The sequence below is a fragment of the Strix aluco genome, chromosome 3, assembly GCF_031877795.1.
Source record: "Strix aluco isolate bStrAlu1 chromosome 3, bStrAlu1.hap1, whole genome shotgun sequence".
Taxonomy (NCBI): Eukaryota; Metazoa; Chordata; class Aves; order Strigiformes; family Strigidae; genus Strix; species Strix aluco.
Genome location: NC_133933.1, coordinates 94,127,077 through 94,141,014, shown reverse-complemented (window position 1 = coordinate 94,141,014; position 13,938 = coordinate 94,127,077). Strand labels below are relative to the sequence as shown.

Sequence of the window (13,938 nt, the reverse complement as noted above, 5' to 3'; positions counted from 1 at the left end):
CTATTGCTAAAAGCCTGACTGGTGCCATCTTACTTAAAGGAAATATCAAATGTGAGCAGCAGCACCACTGACCTAAAAAGCCTCCCTTCCCAGCATGTATCAACCAAGCACTCAAATTCTGAGGTTATTTTTTTTTTTTTTAAACTTCCCAACACTTCAGGTATGTAGAAAAATAAGGGCCACTGCCCTGGCAAATGGGAGTAAGCCTCCTCTAATAACTCTCATTTCCTGAAGGGTAGAAGTGCACAGTAGGGCTGCAGAAAAACAAAGTACTATGTAAAAGCTCCTTCACAGCAACTGCTGACATCAATATGGTTGCCCTACAGTAAATGCAAAGTAACTCCAGACAGCTCACCCTTGAAAGATTCATGTAATTTTAAGGAAGCATTTCCACCTGCTCATGGGACTAGTGACGTCTGGTGGACTGGCTGCATTCCTCAGCAGACTCTTCCTGCAACTGTTGTTTTCAACCTATAGTTTTTTCTCATCAGGGGCATTAAGAAGGATGGTCTCCTCTATATAGCCACCTGTTTTACAGAAATTGTGGGAAAAGCATCATTCAGACCATTTATCTCCAAAATTGTCCACTGTGTTTAAAAGTCAGGGGCAGGAGAAGGAGGGTGGGGGTAAATGGAAAGGCAGACAGAAAGTACTGTCACACACACTTCATTTCCCCAGAGAAATAAAACATATTTGCCGCAATGTATTTCTTCCATAAACCAACATCAAGAACTTACAGAATCTTATCAAAGGACAACTCTGCTGGTTACCTCTATTCACCCTCATCCTCTAGTGATGCACCATAAGCACAGAGGGTCTCCTCCTACTTGTGTGCACACTAGCCAACATCTCCTGTACGCAGCCTGCCTTCCCACCCAGAGGTGAGACAACAGGCTGTCTCTCAGCCCCTCCAGGAATCATGACACTAGGCAGAAACCCCAAAGAAAACACAAAATGTCTCTGCTCTCTCCTGGGCTATACTTCCACCAGAACCTCAGGAATGATTTTGCAGACTCTTTTCTCCCTCCTTTTCCTCCCACAGGTTGGAAACTCCAATCAAAATACAGGATGAAGATGCAGGAAGAAGACATATTTATCAATATTGGCATGTTTTCAGTTTTGAATGCCTAGATGCTATCAATAGCACTACTCTCCTGAGGTGCCTTTGCAACTCTTCATGAAACTATAACCTTCATTTAAAAATCATAAAAATGAGATGTTATATTTCAGAACATAAAAGACATGGTGACAAGTATCATATCACAAATACGAGGGCCCTTTACCTCAACAGAAAGCTTCTCTATGTACAAACGCTACGTTTAGTATCTGGGAATTATTTTGCACTGTGTAAAATGTGAAAGGTTGATAAACAGGCAATCAAAAAGCCCAAATCCATCACTCAAAACAGTGGCAAGGCAGATCAAATACAGAAGTTAAATTTTGAACTAGTTCAGTATGAAAGGTTCCAAAACCCTCTTGAGCAGTCTGCCCAGACTTGTTGAGGGTCAGATGCTTAAGAAAGAGAAGACTCATCTCATTTGAAAAGGCATTTAATTCACTTCAGTTCTCCCAATCAATGCTCAGATAAGCAAAGTATTCAAAGAGCAAAGGCATAAGAAAAGTTTAAAGCTGGAGACAGTAAAGATAGTTTTCAAAGAGGAGTAGAACTTCTCATAATGAAGTATGAAAATAGGGGCAGCAAACCAAATTTCACCACCTTAGCAAGAAATTTTATTAGTATATCTGTTTCAAAAGAAACTAGCATACAGTGTCCAAGATTTAAAGACAACTATACTTATCATTATCAACCTCCTATAATAATTCTAAGCATCACAAATGCAAGGTCAAGAATTATTTTATTTCAGCTCCTAGTTTCAACTATGATTGACTTGCTTTCCAGTTTCATGTTTGAAGTCCTCCTTTGCTCAGACATTACTGAAGTCAGTCCAAAAATACCTGGTTCACTTGCCCAAAACAGCTACCAGATGATTTCCAGACTGGTAAATCTGATTAAAATATCTACAGAGCAGCAGCAACTGTGTCATGTGTGCTCAGTTTCAGTACCCATTATTGACAAAATCTAAAATCTCACAGATGCTGCAGAAAAAAAACAACAATTCAACAGATGAAAGATAATGTCAGATTTAAAGATTATTTTACCAATTCTGTGTCCAAAAAAGCAGAATTTTGTATCCAGACTAAATCATTCTACATTAAGCAAGGTGAACACAATGACGTTTCAAGACAATGTTCCCATTACTCTTTGAAACAAAACCTAATTGTTATCTGGAACGTGGGAGAGATTACATATTCCTGTTGTGTCTACACAGTATAAAAATACATACACATGCTCCTTAAAGGTCAGAACCTGTAGCTTAATCAATAATCTAGAACATCTATGTGTCTGCATCCTTTCATACAATATTCAGTGGCACTGCTTGTAAAAATGGTAATACCAGCCCCAGCTACATTCAGGCTTGCTCTTTTTCTTCGATGCTTTTTTGGGATTGTGCAGCCTGTTTACCTGCAGACTGCCCTCTATGGACTCTCAGTGAATGTAAATTCTTTCAGAGGAACCTCATGGAACATCTTTTCAGAGGTAGTTATCAGAAAGCCTTGACGAATGCAGACCTTTGCAAAGAAGAGAAAGTATATTTTCCCATTCACAGTTCCATGTAAGGTTTCTGACACTGGCAACATAAAATTCACCTTTACTAGAGTAACTTATACCCTTAAGGCATTACAGCAAATACGCAGTTTATGGATTTTTCTTGTTGTGTGTGGGAATTTAAGTCTGAGGACAGAATACCCCACACAATAGGATCTGGACATGCCTGCAGAAGAGGCGAACTCAGTTTCATGAGATTGCAACATCATTGTGTCTTATGCTTCAGTTGTGCCTCTGAATGATATACAGAATGGAAATCACACATTAAACTCTGAAATGCTGGCAGAGGAGCACTCTTACAGATTTGGTAAAAGGAAGTCAGAAGCAAAGCTTAACTCAAAACAGTAAACACTGAAAATGGCAGAAATTTACCCAAAGGAAAACTGAATGAAATAGTGTAGGTATTTATCAATGTATAATTCTCACAAAAGGAGGAATGGCTAATTTCTTGAGAGAGAAAAGAACGCATTTAAGTTTCTGGAAACAGAGATTGCTCAGATTTACAAAAGGAGTGAAAATGTCTAAAGCAACACTGTTGCTTTGAAAGTGTGTAACTTAAAACTTTCTACCAACCACACTATAGCCACTTGTAAAATATTTTTCCTAAAAATATTAGGTTCAATTTTTATCATTTAATTAAATGGTCTAATTTTACATCACATTTTTCATTTCCAAGCCCTCAGAAACACTTTCATTTCCTAATTACTGAAAGAAAACAAAAGGGAGTTGAACATAAAGTATCTCATTAAATACATTCCATTTAATTCTCCTAGAGCTTCCTAGGAGAAGGCAGTAGGGGGATGCTAAACTGAGGTCCCAACAGAGGTATACATGAGTAAAAATTACCTCATAGAGACAGAATAGAGATTTGGGTGCTGAAGAATGAGGTTAAGAAATCAGATTAATTGTACAGGATAATTAATCCTCCTGCTAGGGAATGAGGCAGATCTTTTTCATCTTCTGTTTTTTTCTTCAATGTTGCAAGTAGCTTCCTTCTAACACTGATAAAAGTTTTCCACTGCAGGTTCCTAGTACATTGAAATGGCCTTAAAATTCAAGAGGAGCTGTCACTCCATTTTTCTTTTTGTATTAGTGGTTAATAGTGACTTTGGCTTTGTGGTAAAGGGATACAGAGGAAAGAACCTTCATACTTCTCTCTATGATTTCAGTTTTGGGTTTATCAAATTCTCTTCATTTTTAAAGTGCATGGACTGTCTGAAGAGCAGCTTTGCTCTGCATGGCTAAACATAGAAAAGTTTTTGTCTTTAATAAGGGTTAGATAAATAATCCCAAATCCCAGTGGGCCTTGTTAAAGCAACATCATAAATTTTTTACACTTCCTTATGAGTTTGGAAAAAAATAAATTGTCTACATATCAGTCTGAGCTCATGCTGACTAATGTGGCCTTAGGGAAGGGACTGTTGAAATTCATGTGTCTAGCCAGTAGAAATGGATTTATAGATGCAATTATGATAAATCAGTATAGGTTTATTAAGTAATGATTAATTTTTTTAAAAAAAATTAGGAGCTACAGCTGAAAATAGAAGACACGCAGAACCAATGCTTAGACGCTGTAAAGCTGATGTGACCTGTTGGTTCTGTGCACTGTGAGCACACTGGGAGGTATTCGCATCACTCAGTTTTAGGTACGCAGTGACCTCACTGATGAGCGGGGATGAGATAGCCGATGAAGATACCGGTCCCAGCTGTTGACCCTGCCTGGACATCTGAACTGCTCATTTCCTAAACTGCCATGGTTCATGGTGCAGTGTCTTTAAGCAATCCAAAATTGGCAACAATTTACCTTCAACCATATGCTCTAAACTGCAGCAGTCGAGGACTTCACTGTCAAGTGGCTCAGATGTCTGTGCTATAAAAGCAGAGCAAACAGTTGGTACAGTAACCTCAGCTAAGACTGTGACTGAAAAGCAGGGTTGGCTTAAGCGAGACAATCTAAGTTCCTCATCTAGATTGTGCGGGGAGAGCAGCAGAGAGGTGGTGTGCCCCATGGGCAGGCAGCAAACCCAGTAAGCAATGTGGTATCTCCTTGCCTTGTTACTAGTGATCACACCACAGTCCCCAATAAAGGCTCTAACCACACAAACCAAGGCAGCATGGCATTAGGCACTATGTAGAAAATATGGCCCATAACCACAGCTCACGGCTGATCTATCCCTTACTAGGACAGAGCCGCCTGTTGAAACTTATAGGCAAATGATGTGAACTGTGCTCATGTTAGACACCATTATCTTCCCACCAGGTATCTCTGACTGCCTACCTCCCACTGCTCCTCACCACAGCTGTCGGATCAGCCAGCACTCTCAATACCAGCACCGAGTACCAGAGGGATGGTGTCTTTGATACCCTGTCCTAACAGCGTTGAAATACGTGTGCATTCAGGGCATTAGATTAGCAACAAATAGTAACACTTATTTCCTCAGCATAATCAACCAGGCAAGCAGTGAAGAAAAATTATTTTAAAAAAAAGATCAAATGAAATTGAAGTTGAATGAACTGATGGTCTGTATGATCCGTGATGGCACAGCACTGCTCTTGCCCTGTACCTAAAGCCCTGGGTTCCCTGGCCACAGCATAAAGCACTTCCCTGGATGTTCTCATGCAGGTTATTCCTACCAGCTGTGCCACATGAAGATTTGCATATGCTCCATAAACCTTAATTGCCTTTTTAAGATCTATTATACCAAGCAGGAGGCCATTTCTGAAGTTGAAATGGATTTTCAGTGCAACATAAAGATGAAAATGTTTCCTGGCCTCTGATTTTTAAACCTTCGGGTAAAACTAAATCACTTCCACAGTGCTGTTGATATTCCATGTAGAAGCATTCACAGATACCAGGCACTCCAGAACATTATGCCTGAATCCAAAGGGACAAGTTACCCTGCTGTACAAATAAAAGCTGTAATCACTGTTCACAGAAAGCTCTCAGCTTGATGCTTTAAAGCTTTCCTTTTTTCCTGATGTACTGACTTCAGAAGAGAAGGAAATTCAGTATTTCAAGATGTAATTACACAAACCTGCAGCAAAGTAAGGAACACCACAAATCACAGAATTGGTTGATTGTAAGAATTCACTGACAGCAAAATGTATTATTTCCACTCATTCAATCCAAAACATTGACAAACAGAAGCCTAATTACTAAAATTAGAACTTCACATATGCCATATTTTCACTTTCCCACTGAAACCGTAATTTTCCTGGAACAGTTTATTTTTATCATCATTTTCCCTCTTCACTGATACGACTGTGGCAAAATTTGTACAGATCCTCCCTCTATGCAGGTATGACACAACACTGACATTAAAATATCAGGTGTGGCTACAAGTCAAATTTAACAAGCAATTAAATCCTAAATAAATAAAACCAGCAGTCAAGAACACAGCTTCCTTTCCTAAAAATAACCTTAAAGTTAATTCAAAAACATAAACTGGCATAGCAATATTTTTGACATAGGTCACAAATGCCCAAACTACCTGATTTTACCACTTTGAAAACTCACAGCAGATTAATTGCCAATCTGGAAAGATCAGTTCTCCACTATCTCCTTTTCCCTATCCTCAGCTAGTATGTGTCCTCACATGTCTGTCAGGTTTCCTCTGTGCATGGAAATACTCCTCCATAAATAACTCCTCCATTCTTCACAAAACTGTCCCTAGTTTTAACACCTCCTCTCCTCAGAGCTAATTCCCAAGTTTTCCCTTTCAATTCTTCTGAAGACTTCCCCCTCCTTTATGACATAGATTTAATAGTGTCTGTATAGTCCATGCTTACACTGATGAAGCCCTCCACAGCACTTACGCAGCTGTCCAGAGTCCGTCTGTCCTGCTGCAGACACAGAGCACAGCTGGAGGATTAACACAGGCTATCAGCCACCCTTCTGAGATAGCACTGTGGGGCTGCACTGCACACACACATACCTTGACACAGTCAGATCAGTTAAATATTTTGGCTCTTTAATTTCATTTGATGAGCTTTCTTAAAATTTTATGGATCAAGGAACAGCGAAACCTAGTCTCAGCATAGAAGCACAAAGAACGTGAAGGGGAGACATACAGCCTGACAGCTGAGTTCTGGACATGAGCAAGAGCAGAAGAAAGGAAGAGAGAGGGGATTTAGATGGAAGATTAAATCTAGGTTTAGCCAAGTTACATCAATGCTGATGAAGGAGTTGATGCTACAGACATACTAAAACACAGCTTTGAAAAAACAAAGTAAAGTAGGCATGGAAACACTGTCACAGACACCAGCTCAGTGAGAAGAGAAGCCTTTGAGCAGATGACCTCATTCAAAGAGGAGATGCAACAGTTGGAAGTAAGACAGCTGCAGATAAAGTACTATAAATCCTTTGCAAATAAAGTTAATTAGAATGGACTTCAGTTGCAGGAGGACACACTGTAGGTAAAGAAATAATGCCACACTTGATAATTACTAAATTGTTGAATAGCAGCCCAATAAAGACCATGGTACCAGTGTGGCTCTAAACACACATGCAAACTCGTCACTCTGAAGAGCTTCCAGAAAGCAAAAGAGATATGGTGAAGGTGAACTTGAAAGTCTTTTGGCAGGTCAGCGACAGAGCTGGAAAACTGAACTAGAAGGCATCTCCTAACCAAAAAGCTCATCTCCCTGCAAGAACAGGCACTGTGTCGAAGCATTCCTTTTTGCAATTTTACCATGCTTCATCTTAAAAGTAAATGTTATTCCTACTAGAAGGCTCTGCAGGAACCTCACTCTCTGATATTAGAAAAGTTCCAATGTCCAGTCTAAACTTCTTCATAATCAACTAAATCTGTATGTTGCCTCCAATTTCTACTGAAGACAATCAGTGAACATTACAGTTACCTGGTACCCACTACTACACTATGTTCTTGAAGCCATTTGTTAAGTTAGACTTGCATCAGACATAACTGGTGACACAAGAAACTCACCTGGACAACTGTGTTAAATTAACTGTGTTAAAAAAAAGGTCCTACACATAAAGGAATGCTGCAGAGGTGCTAAAAGTGTCTGCAGAATTGTGATGTTGGGGGGCAAAAAACAGCTTCTCAGTAACTGATTTCTTCTTTCATCAGTTTCAGAAAAACAAAATATAGTTTTCAACAAGATCTCTCAACTCAGACAAGATTATCATGACATGCTTGAAAACTTAGAGGCCTTAATAATATTAATGACATGCAGCCACTTCTGTTTGAAATACAACAGCTGAACAGTAGTTTGCAGCAATAATATGCAAACAGCTGAAAACAGGAAGTAGAAAATATCGACAAACAAATATTTTAGGTATGACTACAACCAGTAAAGCTCACATTTGGTAACAATATTAGATTCAAAATGCACTAAATCATTAAATATCTGATGTCACTTCCTAGAGTCCCATTAAGTCCCTTTTTCAGAAGATGATTCTTTGCATTAACAGCATTAATTCTAGCTGGTGAAAACTATGATGGATTCTTTTTTTTTTTTTCCCAAGTAAAAATCATTCCCCAACTTCTGGAGGAAGTTTAAAATCTGGAAAAAAAACTAGTGTAAAAAATACTTAGAAATGCTTCAGTAGTGTTCTCTGTAGGCCAAACAATTGTTTCCATCAAAAGATATCAACTTTGGACAAAAACAAGGAAACACATTATATCACTCAAACATATCACTTTGTGAGAGACACAGGACAGTTGGGAAGCAAGTCAACAAGAAAAAAGAAGTACATAGGAAAGTGCAACTACCTCAACATTTCCATACTAAAATAAAACAGTTTTGGAAGGTTCAGATAAATCAATGCCTACAGGGGAAAGAAAAATTGTTCTGAGTTTAAAACCCAACTTCTAACCAGTTCTGCTACTGATATTATGCACCTGCCCATCAGTACCAGCTGAAAAGCCCCAACTGCAGCATTGGAGACATGGACATCCAGTTGACACACATGCCTGCAGTCATTTCCCTGAAGAACCATCTTCAATGAGACACTACAATTTTGCTTTCTCCAGGAAAGACAGCAAAATCAGGGCCCACAGGAGCACTTAGGTGATTTCTGTATTCCTGCCTCAAGGACTATGGAGAAATACATAACATCAGAATCCAGTCAGTGTCACTATGAAGTCAGGAAAAATTTGAAGGCTTAACAGCTATTATGGTAATGTGTACACTCTGGCAAGAATGTAAACCAAATTTCATACTCTTTTAACCATACACAGAGGGAAAATGGGCATGGTCAATCCAACAGCTCACTTGCAGTAGATCTAAGAGTCCTGCCTTTAGCAATTATTTGACTGAAATTCTAACATTCTGCAGCAATTTTATTCCCTGGAACACCTTCTACCCTTCCAGTCAGATCTCCTCCTCTTCATTCACAAACATTCATATCCACATAGGTATCACTTATTATGCCTGTTAGTTATATAAATTATTTCATTTATAGCTTAAGGTCAGTATTCAGAGGAGCCAGCATGAGAATGGCTTGTTCTGTTTTGATGCTACAGCATTCAAAGTAAGCAACCCACAGCAATATCCCATTATTGCCACACACAAATGGAAATATCCAGAACAACTTCACAAATGAGCCTTCCTTGGTCTCAAGTCATACACTCTCAATTTGTTTTAGACTTACCGATTTAAAAACTATTGCAAGTAAAATTAGCAACCTAAAATAATTTTATTAATCTAAGTATTGCTAGTTTACACAGCCCGTCATGAAGAAATACAATACAAACAAGAAAAGCTAATTAATTTAAAACAGCCCAAGATCCTAGAATTCAGTAAATCAAGTTTTGAGTTTAAGCAGTTCTTGTCAGCAATCTGTCCAACAGGCATTTGTAAGTTTTATTTTTTCACTCTTGGCTTGGTACAGGATTCCTGTCTGCTCAAATGGATCCTGTCATTTAAAAGGCATTATAGGAGTTGAGTACTTACAGTTCCCAAGTGAACCCAACAGTCTTTATAAGTCTATGAGAAACAAACTGTAAGCCTTTAAGTGGAAAGCTGCTACAATCTGATGTATGATTATAAAATTATCCTCAAGGGATCATCACTATCGCATGTAGGCTATCTGGCTTTCAAAAAAGCAGTGTTAGAAGGAAAGCAAAATGAATATAATAGAGATATATACATGTCTTATAGTAAGACTTGAATAGATGTGACATTGTTCCTCCAGCAAACCGGCCAGTAAATCTGACTCCTAATGTAATCAGCAGGAACACCGCATGCTGTAATCCCAGTGTAAACTTTAGGAACCCCATGTCCATTTTGCAGTATGAATGCAGAATTGTTTGCTAAATCCCCAATCGTAGATCTAGAGGCAACTCACTGAGACTAGCAGGAGATCAGTAAAAGAGTACTACACAGCGGTAGTGAACTTCTGGAACTTGCTGTTAAAAGAGACTGTAAAGGCAAACAGCACCAGTAAGGTCAGAAAGTGTTTATTCAAATAGATAGTCAAAAAATGCATGAACAGATTTGTAAAGGAAATAGGCAGGGCTCTAGCTTCTAACATCCTTAATACAACGACTACAGAGCTGAGCAGTACAAGGAAGTGCTGAGGCTCATACGCTGTTCTAAAGAACGCCTCTGGATGTCTGAGGCAGGGTGCTGGGCTAGATGGTACACTGCTCTGGCCCAGCACAACATTTCTTACATTCTTATCATCCTATAAAAATGGAATTAACTACCTGGCAATGCAGTTGTTTCAGACTATACATTTTAAATTAGTTTCAGATAGTCTTGCTGCTTTTAATTCACATTTTTTTCCATCTAACTTCACATTTCTCTTATTGCCAATCCTGAAATTCCCAAAAGAGTTGAGCTACAGCAATACGAACTGGAGAGACATGAGAACTACCAAAATTGTGCTCACCTGAATTACGTTTTACAAGTAAATATGAAGAATAATATGGAAAAAAATATACAAGCTTGAAATGTATTTTTTGTTCTACCATATTACTTAATCACAAATCCTGATTCAAGAGCATATTAAATGTCATAGGAGACCATAATAGCATATTTACCTATTTTTTCTAAAAAATTAGAACATAAGAAGTATCTAAGCAATAGCACTTAACAGCCAGTTTCTTATTTTTACATTGCCAATTACTATGTATATGGCATTTAACACTTCTAATGCAGATTACAACAGCAGGATCCCACAAGATGAGTAGTGACACATCAGCATCTTTTATGCTACACAAGAAGAAAGCCAGGCTATTGGTCAGATTAGTAACAAATAGCTAAGTGATTTGGGATTTCAAATCCACTTTTAAAAAAACAGTCAGAACCCTACTTCCTCTGACATGAATGCTAAATTTCAAAAGATGAGCTAAAAAGGCAACCTAAGCAACAAGCTTACTGGCTTACTGGCTGCTCGAGGCTTAGATGATCGCACACTTTGCTGGGTAAGAAACCGGCTGGATGGCCGGGCCCAGAGAGTTGTGGTGAACGGAGTTAAATCCGGTTGGAGGCCGGTCACGAGTGGTGTCCCCCAGGGCTCGGTTTTGGGGCCACTCCTGTTTAACATCTTTATTGATGACCTAGACGAGGGGATCGAGTGCACCCTCAGTAAGTTTGCAGACGACACCAAGCTGGGTGGGAGTGTTGATCTGCTCGAGGGTAGGGAGGCTCTGCAGAGAGATCTGGACAGGCTGGAGCGATAGGCCCAGGCCAACTGTATGAAGTTCAATAAGGCCAAATGCCGGGTGCTGCACTTGGGTCACAACAACCCCCAGCAGCGCTACAGGCTTGGGGAGGAGTGGCTGGAGAGCTGCCAGTCAGAGAGGGACCTGGGGGTGTTGATTGACAGCCGGCTGAACATGAGCCAGCAGTGTGCCCAGGTGGCCAAGAAGGCCAATGGCATCCTGGCTTGCATCAGAAATAGCGTGGCCAGCAGGGACAGGGAAGTGATCTTACCCCTGTACTCGGCACTGGTGAGGCCGCACCTCGATTACTGTGTTCAGTTTTGGGCCCCTCACTACAAAAAGGACATTGAATTACTCGAGCGTGTCCAGAGAAGGGCAACGAAGCTGGTGAAGGGTCTGGAGCACATGTCGTACGAGGAGCGGCTGAGGGAACTGGGGTTGTTTAGTCTGGAGAAGAGGAGGCTGAGGGGAGACCTCATCGCCCTCTACAACTACCTGAAAGGAGGTTGCAGAGAGCTGGGGATGAGTCTCTTTAACCAAGTAACAAGTGATAGGACAAGAGGTAATGGCCTCAAGTTGCGCCAGGGAAGGTTTAGACCAGATGTCAGGAAGTATTTCTTTACAGAACGGGTTATTAGGCAGTGGAATGGATTGCCCAGGGAGGTGGTGGAATCCCCATCCCTGGAGGTGTTTAAGAGTAGGGTCGATATAGCGCTGGGTGATATGGTGTAGATGGGAACTGGCAGTGCTAGGTTAATGGTTGGACTAGATGATCTTCAAGGTCCTTTCCAACCTAGTTGATTCTGTGATTCTGTGATTCTGTGAAGCTCAGCTGGAATGGTAACATGAGCAAAATTTTTGAGTAAAAATACATTTGGTAGACAAAGGGTTTATTCCAACATTTTTCTGTACTACAGTTAGTATTTCCAAGGTTATTTAAAATTGGAAAGATTAGATACCAAAAATATGACAGCTTTGAAGAGTTGGAAAGATGTATCAGACCTGTGTTTAGGAACAAGAATTAAGTTCTTAAATAGTTACCATAAAAGGATGCTGCACATGGCAGGTCTAGTTTCAATAAACAAGAAAGTCAGGATATTTCTCCTGAAAGTTATACTTAAAAGTTGCATACATCTTTTCCTAGAAGTGCGAAAGGATGTTACCAGTACTGAAGAACAATCTCTAGCTAAAAATGATAGTTATTAGATGGAGCTTTCATCTCTTCCTCCAAGCTTCAGCCCAAGTTCAGAAGGCTTATAGTTTCCACACATGTCTATCAAAATCTGAAAAGTATTTTTTTCCCTCCTGTCCCAAAACCCTCACTGGCATCACACTGCATCTTTCAAAAATCTTTGCCTTACTCCTCAGTCAGCTCTTTTAAGGCAGCCCACCCCACCTGTGGTATCAGTTCTCTTAACTCGATACCATGCAAGAATTCAAGAACGGAAGAGAAAAAAAAAATATCTGAAACAAAACAGATCCTTCATGCTACATTTACAATCACACCCACTCATTTAATCATTTCAGATACAGCAGAAGTTGTTTATTATACTACAGAAATGACCTTAGAGAGCACAGAACAGTGAATCATTGGTCACTCCTCCATCAGTCGACTCCCGGTCTCTGTGCTCCCATGTGTTTCCTACAGGCAAGAGTTACTGAAACACTATGAAAAGGCATTCTATTACAGACATACAAAAATCAGTGAAATAGAACACAGTTTGGTGCTTTTATGAGAGCTGAATTACTCTAGAGTCATATACAGAATGAAAGCCATTTTTGGGACAAATAAACAACATTCTGGAATACATCAGTAACAGCTTCATAAACAGCTCACTATACATGGACTGTAATAAAAGCATTGGGACCCAATAACTCCAGGTTTTCAGCCACAAACTCAATTTTCTAGCTTATTCTGCCTCTCTAAAGCTAATAAACCAAACAATTTCTGTAAGTCATTTTTCAACTCTCAAATTATAAGCAGCAAATTCTTACATAGGAGAAGTCTTCTGCAAAAGTTGTGAACCATTCAGAGAAACTCTAGATACATATAAGAAATAAAAAGCTATCAATGACTTTTTGACAAAGCTTTGCCTAGCACACTACTATAAAGGGAGAAGTGTAATTTTCCTCTAACTGTACCTTCACATATATTTTCTGAGATCAAGTTATGGTCGAACTGGAGTAATGCCGCGTAACTGTATTTTCAATTTTCTTCATACATTTTTACAACACTCTTACTTCAGCAGTATTTACCATTATCACTCCCAGCAGCCAAGGTTGTTTGCATAAGGTGTTATTTGCCAAGAACCTGTTACTTGAAAGGAAGATCTCTTCTGTCTGCACAGCAGATTTGTAGGTGGAGAAAAGGAGCCTTGCTGAGAGAAAAGTGGAGGGAACCAACATAATCACATACACATCATCCATAAATATCTAAGTAAGAACAGAGCAGAAAATGCATGAGGCATCCTTCTCTATGGGACTCAACTACACTCAACATACTTTTTTCATAGGTGACAAGAATATATATAATTTCAACTAATTTGTTGTAGGATTGCTCATAAAGCTCACGCAAGGGTTGGAAGCCTAACTGTAGACAGACCTACCCAGAACTCATGTTATCACACATAAGACATA

The 13,938-nt window shown here is 39.5% G+C and overlaps 1 protein-coding gene across 5 annotated transcripts in view; it reads right to left on the bottom strand.

Moving 5' to 3' along the window:
- Window positions 1–13,938, bottom strand: part of UBE3D (ubiquitin protein ligase E3D) — an 89,563-nt gene that overhangs the window by 42,299 nt on the left and 33,326 nt on the right. The window contains exon 9 of one of the 5 annotated variants that reach the window (XR_012622626.1): window positions 13,558–13,679. The exons of 3 other annotated variants lie outside the window; for them this stretch is intronic. Coding sequence is in view for 1 of the 2 variants with exons in the window: in XM_074819685.1 (XP_074675786.1) it covers window positions 13,616–13,679 (64 nt within the window). In the remaining variant the exon portion in view is untranslated. Of the gene's footprint in view, window positions 1–12,479; window positions 13,680–13,938 lie in introns of those variants that run through there. One more of the 5 variants, XM_074819685.1, reaches the window with a different exon arrangement.